The sequence below is a fragment of the Pipistrellus hanaki genome (assembly GCF_964339955.1).
Source record: "Pipistrellus hanaki genome assembly, chromosome: 1".
NCBI classification, from domain to species: Eukaryota; Metazoa; Chordata; class Mammalia; order Chiroptera; family Vespertilionidae; genus Pipistrellus; species Pipistrellus hanaki.
Genome location: NC_140503.1, coordinates 55,922,434 through 55,945,284, shown reverse-complemented (window position 1 = coordinate 55,945,284; position 22,851 = coordinate 55,922,434). Strand labels below are relative to the sequence as shown.

General features: G+C 43.9%; 1 protein-coding gene across 1 annotated transcript in view; it reads right to left on the bottom strand.

The window, feature by feature from the left end:
• Positions 1–22,851, bottom strand: part of SHC4 (SHC adaptor protein 4) — a 113,000-nt gene that overhangs the window by 10,318 nt on the left and 79,831 nt on the right. Inside the window, exons 7-10 of the mRNA XM_084899093.1 lie at positions 12,604–12,727; positions 11,028–11,199; positions 8,781–8,841; positions 1,660–1,839 (exon numbers count right to left, since the gene is read on the bottom strand). Of these exons, the coding sequence (XP_084755219.1) occupies positions 1,660–1,839; positions 8,781–8,841; positions 11,028–11,199; positions 12,604–12,727 (537 nt within the window). The remainder of the gene's footprint in view (positions 1–1,659; positions 1,840–8,780; positions 8,842–11,027; positions 11,200–12,603; positions 12,728–22,851) is intronic.

Here is a 22,851-nt window from a genome sequence, read left to right as displayed (position 1 = left end):
GAGTGATCTTGGAAAGCGTGTAAGAAGACGGCCCATTCGCCACCTGTCTGGCCACAAGCACCTCTGTTTCTTAGTCTAGAGCACATGTGTCAAACACAAGGCCCGCGGGCCAAATCCAGCCCGCCAGGCCTTGCAATGTGGCCCACACCGCGCTGTCATCACTGCACTCCGCTGTCAGTTTATGACATTGTCAGTTTACGACTGTTCAGTAAACCATTCGGCCCGCGATTTAGGCTGGATTTTAGATTTTGGCCCCTTCTCTGATTGAGTTCGACACCCCTAGTCTAGAGAGTTCAGGTGAACTGGTTAAGCCAAGGCTCAGCAAAGTCTCCATGTACATTTCGTCTGGCCGCCTGGCCACGCCAGCGCTGCAGTTGCCTGGGCAGTCTGGGAAGGGCCTCCTGGCCAGTGAGAGGACCTGCTCAGTGGCGTGTTCTCCATCCTGGGAAGGAACCAGATTTGACACCAAGCCAATCTCTGAACCCAACGCGCTTCAACATTTTATGAAAAGCATGTTTTGTTTATTTTTCAGTTGATTGTACGCTTTTGGCTTGTTTTTGCTTTTATTTATTTACTTAGAGGCCCGATGCATGAAAGTTGTGCAAGGGGCTCAGCCCTCGAAGCCCTGGCTTCGTCCGGAGGGTCGTTCCGCTGTTCGACCATCCAGTCTAATTAGCATATTACACTTTTATTATTATAGATGTTCCCTGGAAGCCATTGGCAAGAAAGTGATATAGTTTAAGATTAAGTAAAGTCTTACTGTTTTTACACACAGTATACAGTTTTTAAAAAGAGCCATCTTATTTTAGTGCTGAATAGATAGATGACTTACCAAGGGGTTGCCAAAAGAGTAAAACTAACATCATCAATAAACAGAACTGATATCATGGCCATTGTTTCCCATGCAAACCAATAAATTCAAAATTATCTCCTGGCTTTGACCATCCTTCCTTCAGCAAGAGCACAGAGCAAAGTTGTTTAAACCTCACTTTCTCAAGAGAGCCTTCGCTGACCTTCTTAGACAAGGCTCAGTTTCTCTGCTTTCCTTGCAGTCTGTACTTACCCTTGAAAGCCCGTATCTCGCCATTTTAAAAAAGTCTCCACATTTTTAAATCCATTATCGCCACAAAATTCTGTTAATATAATTACGTTATTTATCAGTGATTGTGGTGAGGGGTTGAGATCAGAAAGATTCCTTTTAGCTTCCTGAAAATAAGGCCAAGGAAATCGCCTTCTTTTGTGTGAGACGGTGTAGTGAGCTCGATAGTAACCCCAAAAGATTAGGTTCAAGTCCTAACCCCCCAACACCTGTGCATGTGACCTCATTTGGGAAAAGGGTCTTTGCAGATGTCATCAATGTCCTCGCGATGAGATGGTCCTGGGTTGAGATGTGCCTAAACTCAGAGGCTGCTGTCTTAGAAGAGAGAGAAGAGGGCGATCTGAGACACAGGGCGAAGGCCAGTGAAGACAAGCCACAGGACTGGGCAAGGCCTGGGACAGAGTCCTCTCCAGAGCTTTCCGAAGGCACCATGCTTATTTAGGATTTCTGACCTCCAGAACTGTGAAACAATGAGTTTCTGTTGTGTTAAAACACCCAGTTTGCAGTAGTTTGTTACAGCACCTACAGGAGACTAATACGAACAGAAAGCAGCGACTTACTTTCGCGGTGCCACAGGCTCCCCAGCGGCTGGGCGGAGCTGTGGTTCGGGGCAGAGCCCAGGGCGCTGTGGAGAGCCTGCGTGTTGATGTAGCAGGGGTCGTCGAAGAGATCCACTCGGCAGGTGTGCTTCATTAACGAGGCGTCTCTTGGGGACGGCACTGCTCTCTCGTGGGCATTACCTGTAATGATTAGTTGTGATCAGGGTATCGCGTTCTACTTTGCCAACAATAAATGAAACCATATTTGAGTGTAGAATTGATAGGAAGTCAAAAGCCACCCTCATCCCCTCCTAGGATTGAATATCAACCTTTAGGTTTGACCTGAAGAATGAAGATAAGCTCTGGTCTTTGAGGAAAAGCTCCCTCTCGTTGGTTTCCCTGCCCCACGGCTTCAAACAGACAGAAAAGGAGCAGGAAGATGCCAAAGAACAGCCAGGCAGGAAAAAGGCTGACTGTCCAGCAGACAGACAAACTGGCAGACAGCACTGCTCAGAGCTGCAGTCCAGAACCAAGAAAACACACGTGCTACCACATGGAAGCTGAATGCCAATTATTCAAACTCCTTTTCAAAAGACTCATTCCTTGATTTAAAATAATTTAGAGCGGGAATGGGAAGCGTTCTCCTCTCCATGCTCAGTTTTGTTCTGCCCAGCACAGCCTTGCAGCAAGGACTGGTGTTTCTGCTGTGTTTTTTTTTTATTAGAAAGAACACACCCCTCAGATCATCTCCTCCACCTCCCTGACTCCATCCTCTCTTCTCCATTCTATTCTGCACATTGTGGCCAAAATGACCTTTTTAGAACTGAAAATCTCATTATATTTCCCAGAGGTTCAAAATCCTTTAATTCCTTCCATTGTATCTATAATAATAAGAGAATAATACACTAATTAGACTGGACATCATTCTGATGGTCCTTCCTGACCGATCCAGGGCTGGAGGGAAGCCGGCCCCAATCCTCGGTGCCTGGAGTGGCCCAAGGGAAGCCAGCCCGGGTCCGGGTCCTGGAGGGAAGCCAGTGCCGGCAGCTGGAGGAAGGAAGGCCTAGTCTTGCACGAAGAATTTTCAGATAAAACTCAAAGTCTTCAACAAGCCCGTGGCCCTACTCCTGGCCACCCAGCTTCCCTCGTAACCCCTCTTGTCCCGAGTGGGCTCACGTTGGCCTTCTTACAGTAGGATCCCCACCGCAAGGCCATCTTCTCTGATTGACATGCTCTTCTCTCCCCTCCCCCATCATCCTCATCCTTCAGGTGTCAGTTCAAACCTCACTTTCCCAAAAGACCTTCTCAGAGTAGGCTCAGTCTCTGCTTTCCTAGCAGTCTGTCCTTGGCCTTTGGAGTCCCTATCACAAGAGTAATACATTTTGTTGCTTAGGTTGTTTATTATTATTATTATTATTATTATTATTATTTTGATTTTTTACAGAGAGGAAGAGAGAGGGATAGAGAGTTAGAAACATCAATGAGAGAGAATCATCGATCAGCTGCCTCTTGCACACCCCCTACTGGGGATGTGCCCACAACCCAGGTACATGCCCTTGACCGGAATCGAACCTGGGACCTATCAGTCCGCAGGCCGATGCTCTATCCACTGAGCCAAACCGGTTTGGGCAAGTTATTATTTTTTAATGTGTGAACTGTCTCTAGACTGCACGTTCCATGAGAACAGGGATCCCATCTGTTTTGTTCACAGCTGCTACTCCTGCTCATAGCACATGCCTGGCACATAGAATGCCATCAACAACGTTACTGGATGAATGGATATTAGCACCACAGCTCACTACCAGAGGGCAGGTAGTTCAAGCACTTTGTACTGTCCAGATGGTTCTGTCTTGAGAATGCCAGGATGGAATTTTTTTTTTTTTTGCTTTGCTATTGAAACCAGTACATTTATAGTTTTGGCCACGGGTGCTACGAGATGACCAAGATGCACATGAAGTGGTGGCAGTGGCATTCCATCATCCCACCATAAAACAACATTAGTCCTTCTGTTGTTTCAGTCACTAAGCCCCTCCCATGTGTCCCAAAAAAGACCAATTTCATATTGGACTTCACATCACGGTGAATAGTGCCATGATTGTTGTACTGCAAAGCATGGGAACCCGAGAGTGCACTGACTTGGGGAAGCCCAACCGGAAGTCAAAACTCTTAATACCTGCACATCTTGTCTATCAGGGTCACATGTCACCTTGTGCCGTGTCATATTCTATACATGGGCTACCCTGAGGGAGGAGTGGGATTTCTAGAGGGAGGGGTTGGCAAGGTACCTCATTTGTTTGCAGCACATGACAATTTGCATCTGCTTGGTTAAGTGGATTTATGAAGTGTGTTATCGCGTTTAAACTAAACTTACTTTCACAAATAGTTAAGTGGCTAAAAGATCACTGCAAAGAAATCAAGAATTGAAGACTATTCTTCTTAGTACAAGCTCCTCCTTAGCTGCATTAGAGCTTATAAGAGTAATATAATTAGGTGCAAAGTTTGATCTACCAAAAGTTAAAATTATTGAGATTTGAAATGTGGATTTATGTCAATTTTATTGATCAATAAAAGATTTAAATATATATTGGGCCTTGATATTATCTAATGATAGTATTCAGCCAATGTAATTAGCAAGAAATTTTAGAAAATGTTTATCATTAACTCTCTTCGAAATTTTCTATTTTTGTGTGTTTTATTATACATGCATAATATATTAGTATGCATGTCGATAACTTATACATAATTAAATCACCATTTATTTAGGAGTGTCTGCTCATAAAACTTTACTGAAAGTGGAATATGATCAAAAGTGTTTGCAAGCAGTGTGCTTCTGAATGAACAGGGACCTCACTTCAGACCCCTGTGTTATCTCTTACTATTTCTGTGGTGTGAGGCATGCCACTTAACCTCTCAAAGTATCAGTTTTCATATTTGTAAAATGAGGGTGCCTTGCTTTAAATATGGTTGTGATGATTAAATGAAAAAATGTGGCTGAGATTCTGACTACAGTAAGCATAAAGCCTGCCTCCTAGTAGGCATACAATAAGAGGTTCCTATCAATGCTCAGGGTGTATTTATTCATTGATTCTGGGTCTTTGCCCACAGTGCTTAGTTCCTACTGTAATAGCCACCTGTTCCTTTGCTTTTTATAATATATTTTTATTTATTTCAGAGAGGAAGGTAGAGGGAGAGATAGAAAACCTCAATGATGAGAGAGAATCATTGACTGGATGCCTCCTGCACACCCCCTACTAGGGATGGAGCCCACAACCCAAGCATGTGCCTTGACTGGGAATTAAACTGTGACTTCCTGATTCATAAGTCGATGCTTAACCACTGAGCCACAGTGGCTGGGCCCCATCCCTTATTTGACCTAATTTCCATTTATCTTGTAAGATTCTGCTCTGAATCCACCTCCTTTAGGAAGCCTTCTGGTAAGTTCCTCCCTTCCTCAGGCTGGACAAGGGAGGTGCAACTCTCTGATACACTGAAGGCATCTGCTTATTTGTCTGTTTTCCCCTTGAGACTAAAAATTCCTTGAATCCATTTATCTGTGTACCTGCTGCATCTTCAATGTCTGGTCGAAAGCAGATGCTCAAAAGAAAAATGTCTGTCAGCTGAATAAACAGATGACTGAGTGTCGACCCAGGTTGACCCCACCACGATCTAAAGATCCAGAGCCGGCCTTCAGCACAGGGCGCTGCTCGTCTGCCCCTCATGGAGCGCTGGCATGCACTCACCACACCAAGTCTGCCATCCCACAGGCTGGCACAAAAGCGCCCATGTCCTCACCCAGTCTTTCCTGAAAACTACCATTCATTTTTTTTTTTCCAAATTTGCCATTATATTTAAGTCAGCAATGTTGTCTTAAATTAAATATATATATATCATCCTTTACTCAGATTTAAAATCTTTCTAGGGAGAAGCTTACCCACACCTGCCAGCTGCTCTGCAGGCCAAAAGTCCTCTGTGCCAAGTGCGACCGAGAACCATCCAACCAGCCCAAGAGGAGGTTTCTGGCAGAATGCACTAGTAAGCACACACACGATGTGTACATTGTAAGTACTAAGAGTTGTAAGTAGGGTTTGTGGGAATTTAACATCTTTTTTATTAAAACTATCAACATTCCCATTTTAAATTTAAGGTTGGGGAAACATTATCTTATTTTGCTAACTATTTCTTTCCATAGGGGGGAATTTATTATTAAAGATAGAGATATTTTATACATCTGGAAATAAATACAATTAACTCCTCCAACAACCAAAAGCCTGTTGCAGTATTTATAATACACTGGGATTCAAGTTTTAAGTCAATATTTGAATAAATCAATGTCTTAGGAGGAAAAAAACCAACCCTTATTGAAAATATTTGTATAGGTGTCTCCCAAATGCTTACGTATGAATCTCTGGGAAAAACCATAAAAATGTCTATTTGCTATTCTGGTAACTGCTACTAATTTGCTCACTGGTCAAGAATTTCAGATCACTTTTTAAACATATGCCTAATGCAGACTCAAGGTAAGAACACCTGATTCCTGTGTGTCCCTGGATGAAAGGATAACAAGTTAGGGACGTCCTTCCTGCCACAACGGGAAGAACCACACCTGCCGCGGCCCCTGCGCAGGGCTGCCTCTCTCTAGCCCCATGGTCTCAGGGAGCTGCCTAGTATTCTGGTTCCCACTGGAAGTAAGGAACCTGCTTTTTAAAAGAAACAATGTTGTAGCTCAGTGCTTGACCTACAGGACAGTAAGGAGGCATTGAGTGAATTGTTGAAGAAATCCTATATAATAAAAGCCTAATATGCTAAGTGTCCAGTCATCTGGTCGGCCGTTCAACCAATCAAAGCGTAATCTACTAATGATATGCTAAGGCTGCTCAACCAGTCGCTATTACATTCACTGACCACCAGGGGACAGACAGTTGACTGGTAGACCAGTCAATATGATGATCACTGACCACTAGGGAGCAGACACTCTGACCAATAGGTTAATTTGCTGCTGGGGTCCAGCTGATTGGGATTGAGCGAGATGGACTGGACATGCCTTGTAGCCCTCCTGTGGTCCCTCCCCAGCTGGTCAACTTCCCATGTCCCTCCCCAGCTCCTATCATGCACTGGCCTGTGCCCTCTCGCAACCTGGGACACCTCGGAAAATGTCAGAGAGCCAGATTTGGCCCAACGGCAAAATGACTGTTCGCGACAATGTGCACTGACCACCAAGGGGCAGACACTCAACACAGGAGTTGCCCCCTGGTGATCAGTGTGCTCCCACAGGGGGAGCACCCCTCAGCCAAAAGCCAGGCTCATGGGTGGCAAGAGCCTCTCCCACCTCCGCGGCAGCACTAAGCTGTCAGTCAGACATCCCCCAAGAGTTCCTGGATGGTGAGAGGGCACAGACCAGGCTGAGGGCCCCCTCCCCCACATGCACGAATTTCAGGCACCGGGCCTCTAGTGAAGACTATACAATGAGATCAAGGCAGAGCATGGAGACAGTTCCATGGAGTGTCAGCACAGGTAGAAAATGGGGTCCTTAGGTGAGGGGTTTCCAGAGAAAGGGAAAGGAGGGAAGGAGGGAGCAATTATAGCTCACAGGGAGCAAAGTTTTATTTATTTTTAAATCTCCACCCAAGGATATTTTTCCCCATTGATTTTTAGAGAGAATCGAAGGAATGGGGAGAGACATAGAGAGAGAAATATCTATGTGAGAGAGACACATCGATCGATTACCTCCCGCACACACCCCAACCAGAGTCAGGGATGGAGCCTGCAACCGAGACACATGTCCTTGACTGGAATTGAACCTGAACCCTTCAGTCCACAGGCCGACGCTCTATCCACTGAGCCAAACTGGTTAGGGCAGGGAGCATAGTGTTAAAAAGACATTTACCATTCATCTAATTTGTTTTAGTCGGATCATTAAGAATTTTCTTAAACATTTACATAACTTTAAAGAATAGCATGAATTTTTAATTTCTATCAAAAGAAGCCATGCTTTCGAAGAATTTTAATTAGTGCATTACTCACTACTCCTAGTATTTTTTCAGGTTGGGGGAAGGTGGTATTCACAGCTATACCCAAAACAATAAATCCTCATACTGTCACCACTGCATAAAAATAACAAAATTAATAGATTACATTGGCTTAATCCCATCAGAAATACCAAAGGATCCTAGGGAGTTGACTACCTTCTACAGGGCAAGTTCCTGCTAATCTCCTTAGTGCGCCTCACATGTGGTCACCCAGCTCTCCCTTCCCCTCTGTGTATTATTTTCACTGTCCAGTTACCTCCCCCTGCGAAGCTGCAAAACTTTCCTTCCCTAATGAACACATTAATGAATGCATGAAATGGCTATCTGTCCGTATACTTTGTTTTTATGAAAATAGTTTCCAGTCTGCGAATGGCCGCCATGCACCTGTGGCTCAGAAAAGCTGCGCCCTGTGTCAACAACCACAAACCGTCATCAGACATTTAACGCCCCGGCAGGCCTGGGGTGGGTGGGCCCGGGATCGGGACTCACGCTTCAGATTTCTCTTTGTTCCATTTGCCAAGCAGGAATAAAGGTTCTCTCTAAGTCCTGGTGGATTTGACAAGCACTCATTTTCGCATTAGCTCGCTGCCTGATCTTCGGAGCGGGAGTCAGAGAAAGCACCTTTCCAGGACGAGCCTTTGTGTCAGAGCCATGAGAGGCTCTGTGAGACAGGAGGATGGTGCGGCGGAGGGGGAAACATGAGCCTCCAGAGGGACCCGCATGCGGCCCCCGGGGTCCCTCAGCATGCAGAAGCCTGTAGCCGAGGCAGAACGTGTTCCTGCCTTTCTTTCTTTCTTTTTTTTTTAATATATATTTTATTGATATTTTACAGAGAGGAGGAAGGGAGAGAGATAGAGAGCTAGAAACATCAATGAGAGAGAAACATCGACCAGCTGCCTCTTGCACACCCCCTACAGGGGATGTGCCCACAACCAATGTACATGCCTTGACAGGAATCGAACCTGGGACCTTTCAGACCGGCGCTCTACCACTGAGCCAAACCGGTTTCGGCTGCACCTGCCTTTCCCATCCAGTGTTACAGCAAGGTCCTCACATGACCATGTGACATGAAAGGGGTAGGGAGAGTGGCTGATGGGGAAGGGCGACTGTACCTACCGATGGCCCTGCTTTGCTCCAAACAGTTCTCATAGACGTTGCCGCACTCGGAGTTCCCAGGCTGCAGGGACAAACACCTCGTGAGACATTTACAATCGTAGCATCCGTTCCTGAACTTCCCCAAAATACACAAAGCAGCAATCACACTCGCAGCAGACTTCACTTTGGGATACAGGAAGTGCCTGGCAGGTGCAAAAAGGAAACTGGGGCTTGGGGTGAGCAGTGTGGACTCCTTTCCAGGGTGCGCTGTTGGGAGCCGCAGAGACGGGGGTGAGGGTCATCACGGCTGCCGCCACCAGGCACGCCCTGAGGGACACTCCTGCTGGGAGCTCACATGTCGGGACTCGGTCCAAGGCTCCATGAGAAGGTGTGACTTCCAGGACACCTGTCTAAACACCGGCCACTTGGCAACCTCTGTCTAACCGTGAATGGCAGATGGCAGCCCTACTCTGCTGGGGCTTGTGCCAGGCACTTTCATCCTTAAACATCCCGTGCTCCCTTCAGTAATGGGACGGGATCCAGGGAAGCCTTCAAGAAGGAGTGTCTGTGCTTTAGGAATATAACCCAGCGGTTTTGTGCGGGAGCGTTTGGGGGCATGAAATTAGAGATAAAGAAGGGGCTTTCAGAATCATCTGGGCAACTGAGGACTAGAACTTAGAAAGATGTGGCTAGGAGTAGAAAAGGTTGGCCGTATTCAAAAGACATAGAATCCTAGGTCTCTACAATGAGTAGATATAGGGCTCAATGTGTGAGGAAAATGAAAAAAAAACAAACCTGTAGATCATTGTAAGAGTGGCAATGCCATGCTTTAATGTGAATAAATCAGGAGAGGACCCTGTATTGGAGTCCAGGAGAAAACATTCAGTTCAGTCTTGATATAAACAAGCAACTTTATGACTTGGCATTACAGCTGAGAGAGGCAATAGCCGGAAGAAGTTGGAGGACCACATACACAGGTGTCAGGCCCCAGGGCCGTGCACTGGAGAGGGCCTTCCTGGTGGTGAGGCAGGGGCTTGGCTTCCCAGGGGGAGGAGATGCAAGAATACAAGACAGAAAAGAAAAGATGTAACGTACTTTGAAATGCATCAAACATAAGCTGGATGAATGGAGGATAGAGCTGCATAGGGTGACTGAGCAAATATAGAAAAATGTTAATGGTTGAATCTAGATGGTGAGTCTATGAGTGTTCACCGTATAAGTCTACCACCTTGTCTGTATATTTGAAAATATTTAGAATAAAATTTGGAAAGCCTGACAAAAGAAAGAAAACAGCAACTAAAGATGTGGGATCAGCCTCACACCATGGAAATGTTTTAGAAGCTAACAGAGGAGATCTAAGAAAACACAAGGCGGCCAACAGGTATCAAATGCTGGAGACAAATTCAGAATACTGAAGAAGGAAGGAGGTTTAGCAATTAACCATTGATGGCCAAAAAAAAAAAAAGAAAAAAAAAAAAAAGAAATTGGTGACTACTGTAAAAGTACTTTCTCTCGAGTTGTCAAGTGGAATTCAGATCTTAAAAGTGTAGGTAAAGATAGTTGTGTGTTTTTTTTCCACAAGTTTGTGGGTAAAAGAAAGAGGAGAGGTAGGACATTATTAGTTGGGTTGAAGGGGTCCAAGTTTCTGTGCAGACAGAAGGGAAGGAACCTGTAGACAGAGAGAGAGTGCAGGTGGTGACAGAGGCTGGTGACAGAACAAGGGCGCAGAGTTGGTAGGACGGGTGGGTAGGATCAGGAGCCCCGGGGAAAGACCAGCTGTGGAGACAGTAACTAAGGAAGAGAGGCAAGGAGAACGTAGGAAGACTTGGCGACGGGGAAAGAAGTTGAGGATAAAGTGTTGGACTGCCCTGGGGTTCCCAGTGAAGTGAGATGTGAGATCAGCTGCAGAGGCTGAGGTTGGAAATTGGAGTAAAAATGATCTATGCCAGGCCCTGTCAATGATTCACGCTCTGGCTCAGTACTGAGGAAGATGATACTTTCTCTAAATTAGCATTTGGAAACCCACAAATGGTTAGGGAGATTTGGGGGAGATAAGAGATCAACCGAAGGACTTGTATACATGCATATAAGTACAACCAATGGACACAAAACTCTGGGGAGGGAGGGCATGTATGGGAGGAAGGGGGGCAATGGTATATGTACAAAGATACTAATTTAATTAAAAAAATAAAAAATAAAAAAATAAACTCTCTAGTGATAAGGACAGAGTCGCTTTGCTAGTTCCAATCCTAATAAGACGTTACTTACCAAATAACACAACTTTTCACACCGTATGGGGCAGTAAGCCATCTGTTCCGTGGTTTGAACTCTGACCCGCACGTCTGAAACACCACCCATGGGTGGCTGCTTTCCTGGTATTTCATTGTAATACTCATGATCGTCTCTCTCCTCAGCATGGCCATCAATATGCACCTCCTCACTGTAAGGCAAAAAAGAATCCCCAAGAGGCTGGGCGGGAATTCAAATGCTGTAGGGGATGCAGAGGGGTCAGAATCATGCAAATCATCCTGAAAAACACTGCATTCATGTTGTAAGTCCACAGATGTGATTAAGCCATGTCAAACATCTGGATGGAAGCAACCAGATGGCTGAGTTGTTTAGATTTCTGTGGACAATTAAAGTGGGATAAGCCAACCAAAGTGACAAGGGTGATGCTTCTGTGTCTCCTTCCCACACCCAGGAATTTAAAAAAATTATATATATATACACTCCCTGAATGTGAGACATTTTTTGTCAATGGTACATAAAAATACAAAGTTTTCCCAGGTACCTTTAGCATGCTTTGTACCATTTCACAAATGCTTTGCTCAAAGAAAATGTAGCAATTGGGCACAGGGCCTGGCCCAGTTTAGTAAACCAAGAGGAAAATAATTAAAAAGCTCTGGCCAGCTACCTTGTCTGCATAAGTCTGCAGGAGTATGTGGGATTCATAAATAAATATCAGAACCATATGTGGCAAGAGGGTAGATAGATGTAAACATGCGTTGTTTTTTAAGTTGAAACAGGGCAAGAAAACAAGTGTACTTTTCTTCCAAATTGGAATTAGTAAACGTTTCTTATGAAAAAGAGTAAATCAAGTCCTTTTGGGTTGAGCCGATTCCACTGAAAACACACACAGTTTTGTTGGGCTCATTACATGTCAGCACAGTGACAGCACTAAGCCTCTAAGAGCTGCCCTGGGAGAAATTCAACATCGGCACCTTCGGGTAACCACCTCTCCTTTGCTGCCCTCAACCACCTCATAAAAGGTGAGCTCCAAACCCAGTGTTTGTTCATACCCAAAACGACAAATTAGGGGAGAGATGCATTTAAAAGTGCCCAAGAGTTTTGTTTCTCAGGTGTGAATTCTGTAAGCCAGGGGCCTCATCGCATTCCACCGGCCTGAACGCGTTCGGCTTTCATTGCAGCCTTTCTGTGCCTGAGACAGAACCACCAGATCCTTGGGTCACCATTTAGCTGGAGCTGACCTATTTGCACTGCAAACCAACAACCCAACAGGAATTCTTGCAGTAGACATTTGACTCTTACTATTTTGCTCTTCTTTCTCAATGAATTTTGTTTTTACTGATATGCTTTGGGGGTTGAAATAAATCTGAGAAATCTATTGATGTTTATTATTTTATGATGCTACTTAATTCATAGTGCTGTGTAACATCAGAGAAGCATGGTTGATCCCTTCTCACTTTTAGTTTCTTCTTTCATTTTGTTACAAGCCAAGGAGCAATAGCTGGACAAATATGAATGGAAGAAAAATGGAAAAATGCCATATTCATTTTAAAATTAAAAATATAGTAAGTAAATAATTACAGAACTGTTGGCTGACCTTTCACAGGAAGTACTCAAAGAAGGATTTTTCAAATATTGTTTAAACCGGAGCTCAAAAGCCTGCCCTATGGTAGTTATGACATCTTGGGCCATTCCGCTGCGGCATTCCAAAATGTGGCAGGCTGCAAAAGGATATACAAAAAAAATTATAACCAATTTTCGATAAGAGAAGATTATATGAAGTAAAAATACTTCCAGAATATGACCTGGTAATTGAATAAACAGGAGGAGGTACAAGCTCTCTTCAGCTCTGAAGTGGTATAACAAGACCTCATATTTCTTTTTAAAAATATATTTTATTGATTTTTTACAGAGAGGAAGGGAGAGAGTTAGAAATATCGATGAGAGAGAAACATCGATTAGCTGCCTCCTGCGGACCTCCTACTGGGGATGTGCCCGCAACCAAGGTACATGCCCTTGACCGGAATAAAAACCGGGACCCTTCAGTCTGAAGGCTGACACTCTATCCACTAAGCCACACCGGTTTTGGGAAGACCTCAGATTTCATACACATCCAAGAGCAGAAACACGCATAGTCTATATCTAAATATTTCAAAACACAAATTCTAGTCTCCAGGCAGGTATTTTTGGGATAATCTTCGTAAAAGTAGTAGGACAATTTTGATGAATACTCAAGGTCGGTGTTAGCTCTGGAATTCAATACAGGAAATGCTTAGGACAGCAGTCTGCAGGGAAGATGAGTTTTTCAGTCTTGTCCTGGCATGGGATGCTACAGAAAGCTGACAAAAGGTATCTTTCCAAACCTCTCCACTCATATCCCCCAGAAGAGATATGAACACCTAGTGATGATAAGGCTTTAGAACATCCCTTCCTCTAGCCAGCCCTTTGCCCTGTAGCTGCCGGTGATGGTCCGGAATCCCCATCATCGAACCCTATGGGGGGAAAAAACTACCTCCAATAAGCATCAGAATCAAGATTTTGTGAAGATGGCATTATCAGAAGATATTACAAGTTTTAGTAGCACTTTCTCTGAGAAGCAGTTCCTGGGAAGCAAACTGGAGAAGCCAGTCGTGAAGGGGGCAGCTGCCAGAATGCCACCCACAAAGGAGCTCGTGTTCAGGGGCTGGAAATCACTCTCCCCTCCATAAGGAATGCCATCCTACCCGGTGAGAAGTCGGTGCCATGCTTAAGGCCTTGCAAGAGGAAGATTTCATTGAATTGGAGGTTTCAGAAGAATGGCTTAGAAAGAGTCTTGAGGATGACTTCAAGATAGAGGCAATGTCTCGTGAGAAATTTTTTAAGATACATATTGGTTTGTATACAATTGGGGAAAAGCTTGATAATGGTTAAATAGGTACACGAATGTTATAAAAACTCAGCTGTTCTCTGAGAACAAAAAAGATTGGGTGCTTGAAGAATTACGATGCTTTCCCAGTATCTAACCTACCGTGTTTCCCCGAAAATAAGACAGTGTCTTATATTAATTTTTCTCCCAAAGTTGCGCTAGGTCTTATTTTCAGGGGATGTCTTATTTTTCCATGCGCTAGGTCTTATTTTTGGAGGATGTCTTATTTTCGGGGAAACACGGTAGGTTAGATACTGGAAAAGCATCGTAGATCCTGGGAACCCTAAAACCAACACTGGGAGAATGAAAGAATGATTAAAGGGGACACAGGAGAGGAGAGATGCCTGACTTTATGGAAGGGCTTAACTGTGTTGATGTGGAAGCTTTGCATTGTCTTGGCCAGAATGTTGAATTTACTTAAAGAGGCAACTCATTCACCTGTGATTGAACTTGTAGAGCCTATAATAGTAGGTTATGGTAAAACCTACACTGATGTTTCTTAGCCAAGCATTGAAAATCATGTCAAGAAATGTCAGATGCTGCCCTAGCCTGTAGACTAAAGGGTCCCAGGTTTAATTCCGGTCAAGGGCACATACCCAGGTTGCGATCTTGATCCTCAGTGGGGGCCATGCAGGTGGTAACCAATCAATGATTCTCTCTCATCATTGATGTTTCTATCTCTCTCTCCCTCTCCCTTCCTCTCTGAAATCAATAAAAATACATTTTAAAAAAGAAATGTCAGATAATTGTAATTTTAGATTAGTTTGATGTTTGTTTAAAGGATTTATGTCTGACTACTTTTAGAAGGGATGGGGGGCAGGGTGCTATTACAAAATCAAACAATGCTCAGGTGTCAAAACCCCAAAAGTTATTGATCATTCCTTATAAAGTTGTCCCTTTAAAGAAGCAACCTGGATCCTGAAATAGACTAGGAGCTAATTACAGTGTTGAAAACACAATTTATATCCTTTCCAAACCAAAGGAAAATGTTTGATCTATCTTTAGACTGACATTTCATGGACCCTTCTTTTTCCCTAGTATCTTCACATGGCGACCAATGCATAAGTATTTCAAAAATATGTTTTGATGGAATAAATTCATATTTCCCCGAATCACATAAATAATTCTATTGTGAGGAATTGTCTTCAAGTTTATTAAAATAAGACCTTCAGTGAGCCCCCAATAGTGGGCAGGTCCTTCCAGGATTGAATGGTGCAAGTGACTGCATGGTCTTTGGGTAAGGTGACCAGACATCCCGATTTTTAATAATTTGTCCCGCGTACTGTCATTTTTTTAAAAATCCCAATGTTTTGAAAGATTCTTTTAAATCTTTTGGGCTTTTTAGAAATGCTGTGGGACGCGGGACAAATTGTTAAAAATCGGTATTGTCCCACCAAAAGTGGGTCACCTTGTTGGGGAATGTTCTCCTCCTTCCTGGTCAGGCCTCATAGCCTCAAACCTACAAAATACCCTAGCTGAGCCAAAAAAAAAAAAAAAAAAAAGTGTGGTACATTGTGATTAAAGAAAAAAAAAAAAAGGCAATTCACTTGAATTTTTTTGTTTTTCACCTCATAAATTCTTGGTCCAATTAAACATAAAGAAAAGATCAGAAATCATATGGAAATGGAGACCAAAAAAATTGTAATTTTATTTTTTCTTAGAATCAAGGAGATATCTAAAGATAAACACGGTAAAGAAGGAATTCTCATCATTTGAAGCAACCTGGATGGAATTGGAGAACATCATGCTGAGTGAAATAAGCCAGTCAATCAATGAAAGAGAAACACCACATGACCTCACTCATTTTTGGATAATAAAGAACATTATAAACTGATGAGCCAAAAGATAGATATAGAGACAGTAAAGCAACAAGCAGACTGTCAAATTACAGCAGGGAGGGTAGGGAGATCTGAGGAAGATAAGAGATCAACCGAAGGACTTGTATACATGCATATAAGTACAACCAATGGACACAAAACTCTAGGGAGGGAGGACATGTATGGGGGGGGGCAATGGTATATGTACAGAGATAATAATTTAATTTAAAAAAATAAAAATAAATAAAGATAAACATGGGGAAGATAATGAGAGAGGCAGAAAATTTAAATATAAATAAATGAATAAATGAAAGGGAGAAGGAAAGAAGGGAGAGAGAGAGGAAAGGAGGGAGGGAGGGAGGGAAGGAGGAAAGGAGGGCGACTCCCATGAGAAGAATGAGAACAAGGATGGTTAAAAGAACTCTATGAAGGGAGAATCCAAGATGGCTGCTCGGGTAGGCAACTAGCCGCAGCCGCACACAACAATTTTAATAAAATACAACTAAAATATAAAATGGACATTACCCAGAACTACAGGAAAGTCGACTGACTGGAAATCCTACAACAAGAAGCAAGGAGAAAACCAGAAGGAAGCGCGGAGGAGCTGTAAAAGCCTAAGGTACGGAGACACGCAGCGCGCGGAGAGGATGGAGCCGGAGAGGAGGGAGGCCGAGTGCCTGGCGGGTGTTCCCTAGCGGAAAGAAGATAAAACTCCGACTGTGCTGGGCCCCTGACTGCTCTGAACCCCCATTCTGGGCCAGACCCCGGGGACTCAGGCTCAGCCATAGGGAGCTGGGCTGTAAGTCGGAACCCCGGGGTAGCGGAGAAAGGAGGTCCCGGAGGCGCGCACACTGCCCCCAGAGAAGGGACGGTCGGCTGTGCCGCGGGATTGCCCTGACGGGAAGGAGACTGGGGCTCCAGACTGCTGTGAACGCCACCTCCAACTCCACTTCCAACTGAACTGAACCCCAATACCGGGCTCATTGTGGGAGAGCATAGACTGTTTGGCAGCAGGCGAAAATTGAGGGCACCTTTCTCTCAGAGGCGCCGGCAGCGAGCACTGAAGGACCCACATAGGGCGGGGCTGACGGAAGCCAAAGCTGCAGGCTCCACCCTGAAACCCCGTCCCACCTGTAACTGCGAAATGCGACAACAAAATAGATCACAAACGAAAGAAATGGAGGACAAAAAGCGTCTGGATATAGAGTTCAAATCTACGCTTATAAGGTTTTTCAAGAATTTCCTAGAAAAGATGGATAAGGCCTATGAGAATATGAAAAGAGACCATCAAGAAATGATAAGGGAACAACAAGAAATAAAAAATACATTGTCTGAAATAAAAAATATTCTACAGAGTCCTAAAAACAGAAGGGAAGATCGCAAGAATCAAGTCAAAGATTTGGAACATAAAGAGCCAGAAGACACTCCTCCACAGAAGCTAGAAGGCAAGAGAATCCAGAAAATTGAAGATAATGTAAGAAACCTCTGGGACAACTTCAAGCGAACCAACATCAGAATTATGGGGGTTCCAGAAGATGAGAGAGAGCAAGATATCGAAAACATACTGAAAGAAATAGTGACAGAAAACTTCCCCCACCTGGTGAAAGAATTTGACTTACAAGTCCAGGAAGTGCACAGAACTCCAAACAAAAGGAATCCAAAGAGGACCACACCGAGACACATCATTATTAAAATTCCAAGAGCAAAAGATAAAGAGAGAATATTAAAAGAAGCAAGAGCAAAGAAGGTAGTAACTTATAAAGGAGCACCTATACGATTGTCAGCTGACTTCTCAACAGAAACCATGCAGGCCAGAAGGGAATGGCAAGAAATATACAAGGTGATGAATAGCAAGAACCTACAGCCAAAAATAAGCTACCCGGCGAAGCTATCACTCAGAATCGAAGGCCAGATAAAGAGCTTCACTAATAAAAAAAAGCTAAAGGAGTTCATCACCACCAAACCAGAATTATATGAATTGCTGAAGGGGGTTCTTTCAGAAGAGAAAGTAAACAAAGATAAAAATTATGAACAACAAATACGTAATTATCAACAAGTGAATCTAAAAACCAAGGAAATTAAAAAAATCTGATGAACAATATTAACTGTTGAATATAATAGAATCAGAGGTATGGAAGGGGAGTGAACTGATGATTCTTGGGGAAAAGGGGAGAGGGGGGCGTGGGAAGAGACTGAACATAAACTGTGCACCTATGGATGAGGACAATGGGGAGAGGGGAAAGGGCAGAGGGTGGGGTGGGAACCTGGTGGAGGAGAGCAATGGTGTGGGGGGGGGGGGGAAGGAACATTTGTAATAATATGAAAAATAAAAACTTATTTAAAAAAAAAAAAAAAAAAAAAGAACTCTATGAAAAGATTCAGATCCAAGTTCAGGTTCCAATTACACTACAACCTGTGTGCCCCCAGATAAGCTGCTCTACAGCCAGGGCCTCACTGCCAAGGCAGGGCACTGGGTGATCTCTGAAGTCCCTGCTGCTGTACAGGAATTGCAGCCTTCCTGGGTCACAGTCCCTTACACCCTGAGGAGCAGGGCAAGGCACGTGGGGCACGCGGGAATGAACGCATCCACCAATCCCACCACCGTCCTCCACCACTTCTCATAGACCACTAATAGGTTTCATTTCTCTCAGCTTTTCTCATTCTAATTCGTTGAGGGTTTGGTCCTGTTCCCAGGCTGAGGCTATCAACCTAAGTGTCTGCTTTACTTTGCTAAGAAGATTAAACAGAAAGAAAGAAAACCAGTGGCGCGCGTCTCCATGGAAGAAATGGCATTGGACCAACAGGCTGGCCTGGACAGAAGCTCGGTGCAGCCTCAGTGCTTCAGGGAACACACACACACACACACACACATGTCTTGGTGGCGCTACTGCTGACAGGACGTGCTGCTCTGTGGACATGGCCTTGGCTCTTTTTTAAGCTGGTCATGGGCCAGACTAGGGATGGGCTTTAAATCACATACAAATATGCCCACTTTCAAGGGTGAGACAGGCCTCCAAAAGCTCAGATAAGCGGCCAGTTTGGCCAAGAATTGCCCAGTCTTCAGCTCACGGAAGGAAGAAAGACGAGACTATAAAAAGTCCCAATTCCCAGAAAAGAATTTTCCAGTGATCTGATAACTTTGCTTGGAGGCCCGAGCTTTGATCTCCTTGACTGGAATCAGATGCAAACCTGGGTTCTTTTCACACCACTGGCAGCCAGGTAGACGCAGGGTATCAGGTACTATATTAAGTAAAATGTAAAAGAATCTTGGGTTCATTTTCTTTTGTCTTTTACTTTGGTTTTCCTAATGAGATAGTCATGAACAAAAGGCTGACACTATTCTTCGAGGGTAGCAGGTTATTCTTTACTGATTTATATTTGTTTTTAATACACTATGTTTTGGGGGTTGTTTCTGGGGGCTTTAGTTGCTGTTACTAGAAAACAAGAAATTGAAAAGTGCAGCTTCTCAGATGAACCACCAGATGGTGCAGTGAGGTCGAAGCATGGGGTCCACCATCTTTACCGAAGAAACCCGCCTGCAGAAGCAAGCCAGCCAGTCCATAGGCAACTAATGTGAGCAGGGCAGTAGTGCAGGTATTTTTGTAACTATAAACCTAAGTAAATGGGTTAAGTCAGTGGTCGGCAAACTCATTAGTCAACAGAGCCAAATATCAACAGTACAACAATTGAAATTTCTTCTGAGAGCCAAATTTTTTAAACTTAAACTTCTTCTGACACCACTTCTTCAAAATAGACTCGCCCAGGCCGTGGTATTTTGTAGAAGAGCCACACTCAAGGGGCCAAAGAGCCGCATGTGGCTCTCAAGCCGCAGTTTGCCAACCACGGGGTTAAGTTAAATTGGTCTTATCACCTTTCTTTCTTTTTTTTAACTTTCTTCAGGGACTCAGAACCATGGCCTTACTATATGTGCAGGTAGTCCAGGTAAACTGGGGCCTCTTAACAGACTAGATCCAGAGAAAATTTTACCTCTCCTGGCTAAGAGGGGAAGAGACTTCATTTGTAGCCATTGCAGGGGCAGGCTGTTATCAGTCACAAAGTAAATTCAAAACATTCTTACTGGAACTTACCTTTCCTACAGAAAAGACCTTTCATAAAATGAGGAGCTCACCAAAGGGTCCTAGCCAAGACGGAAAAAAAATGGCTTGAAGGGACTAATGCTAAAAGTGAACGAAGCAAGCAGGAGACAGGAGGGACATTCAAGATGATTAGCATGGAGTTAGTTTCCTCTGCCCGCCTCCACTTCCTATCAGCCACGTGCTCATTCCTGAGGCCGGCTCCTGCTGACAGCATGCTTCCTGAGGTGACCGATGGCCTGTCGGTGCTGGCTGAATGGCACTTCCCACCTTCATTCACTTTGAACTCTTTCCAGTGTGAGACACTCCAGAGTGTCCTCTCCCAGAGAACCTGCTCTTCCTCCTTCTTCGGTGCCACTCCTCTCCTGGTTTCCTCCTCTCCCCTGACTACTCCTCTGATTCTCCGCTCCCTGACACCCTCTGCCTGGTTCCTCCTTTGGTGACCTCACTCATTCTTAGAGCAAAGAAGTTGTAATTTTTCCAAGCTCCACCAAAGGCATAATCTCATATTCTCTCTAGGGCTTCCTCTCTCTCTCTCTCTCTCTCTCTGTCTCTGTCTCTGTCTCTGTCTCTGTCTCTCCCTTTCCCCCTCTCTCTGCCTGCTTCTACCCACCACTATAACCCTCTCACCCCCAGGGTTCTCCTGTCTGCTGAACATTTCCCCCTGGATGAAGCAAACCTTCTGGGTAATTTTATAACATTGTCTTTCTGTTTCCATTCTGTATTTATTTAAGAATTCAAAACACTTTACCCTTTATAAATGTAACAAATATTCATTGTAGATGTTTTATAGATAAAAAAGTCACCAAGAATAAATTAAAATTACCTAAAGTCTTACTATTCAGAGATAACTACAACTAATATTTTGGCGTGTGCCTTTCCAATCTCTTTTCTATGTATATCTACTTCCAAAAAATTACCTGGGCTCATGTTATACACAATGTCTCATAATCTGCTTTGTGCACTTAATAATATTGTGAATATTTCCCCATGTCATTATTTATTCTTCTATAACACTAGCTTTAATTGCTGTATGGTAGGACAGTCTATGAATTCATTTAAATAATTTGCTATTCATTAATATTGAATTTTCCCCATTACATTAATAATATATGCCAATGATATTTATTGCTTAATCTTTGTGCAAGTCCTCATTCTTCCCTTAGAAGTGAAATTGATGGTTCAGAATTATTTTTTTTTAAGTTTTGATGCAAATTGTCAAATTGCCCTGAAAAACCTATGGACCCACCCTCCTGCTAGAAGGGTTCAGGAGTAACTGCTATTCTACGCCACATTTTACTTTTAGCGACGTTTGAAATTTGAAGATGAAATATGATATCAAATTATAATTTGTGTGCCTTTGCTTGCTAATGAGGCTAAACTTTAAAAATTTTAAAAATGCTTCTTGGACCCACGCAATGTCCTTGTATAAACCTGTGCTCAGGATCTGGACTCGGGCCGGTGCTTATTGGCTGGGTGAGCTTAGGAAGGCCGCCTCATTTTTCTCAGCCCTGGTATTTGCCTTTGTAAAAAGGAATAATTGTAATACCTTCCCTCCAGGGTTGCTGGGAGGATGAAATGAGACAGTGCAGACAAAATGCTCCTGGCATATGAGAACACGCAATAAATGGTAGGTTTATTCCCCCTTTTTGGGTAAAAAAAAAACCCCACCCTATTTTCATTAGGTTTCTGTCTTTTTCTATTTGTAAAAATCCCTGATCCTTTAGTGGCAATGTCACTACAAACCACACAGGATAGTAATAATAACTACCATTTGGTGAATACTTACTATAAGCCTGGCACTGAGATACTTTCACTGCAAAAAGTAGCTTATTAAATCCTCACGGCTGATTTCTGTTTCTTTATACACACACACACACACACACACACACACACACACACACACATATTTTCATTGATTTCAGAGAGGACGGGAGAGGGATACAGAAACATAAATGATGAGAGAGAATCATTGATTGGCTGTCTCCTGCACGGCCCACACTAGGGATTGAGCCCACAACCCGGGCATGTGCCCTGACCAGGAATCAAACTACAACCTCCTGGTTCATAGATGGAGGCTCCATCACTGAGCCACGAGGCTGGGCCTAAATTCTATTTCTTCATCAGCCCTCATATATGAGCAGTTCCTAAGTACTATTATTTTATAAATTTGTCCTCCCCAGGGCATTTTAGAACTAGTGAGATGGCCTCCAAACTGGACTCTATGGTTCCAGACTGCTTTTCTGCCCAAGGTCACTGTTACAGATACAAATGCCAGAAAAGTTATCATTTAAAGTTCAGAATCGGCAATGATTCTGAATGACCTTTTAACCTGCATTCTGACCCCTCCAAAATCTGTGTCTGGACTATCTGCTCAGCCACAGCTCCCCTCCTTCTACCTTTTCTCTGCAACTCCACCTTGACACACACACACACACACACACACACACACACACGCACACGCACACCATCCAAACACATAATCCCAAGTTCTTGCTACACGGCTCTGTGACGTGTGTTCTAGTCATGTCTCCCACAAATTCTGACAGCACCTCTATGTTCCAGGCACTGTCCTTTAGTCCCGCCCCCCCCCGCCCCCCCATTCTCTGTGCACATCCTACAGGTTGTTTCTCTCTCCCACTAAATGTTGAGCTCTGGGGGCCAGGAATTGTCTTTCTTACACAGTGATTAGCTCAGCTTCTTGTGTATACACATGTAATCAATAACTGTCAGCATCTCTGAGCAGAAAGTCAAGCCCAGAGGCTCAGGTGAGGGGAAATGAATTAACCCGCAGGGGTATGCGAGACAGCAGAGTGGCTACTCACAGAGGTTGCTACAACCAAGATAAGAAGGGGCAAAGGGATAGGAAAAGGAGCAGTAAGTGATGGAGAGGTACTGACTTTCAATCCAAAAAAGTTACCCTATGTTTTTTAGTCATTTATCTACCAGACAGACCCATTTCCCTAAGCAGGAATGGTGAGGTGAGGACGGAAAGAAGTGGACGCTGTCTCTGTGTTATCTCAGTTACT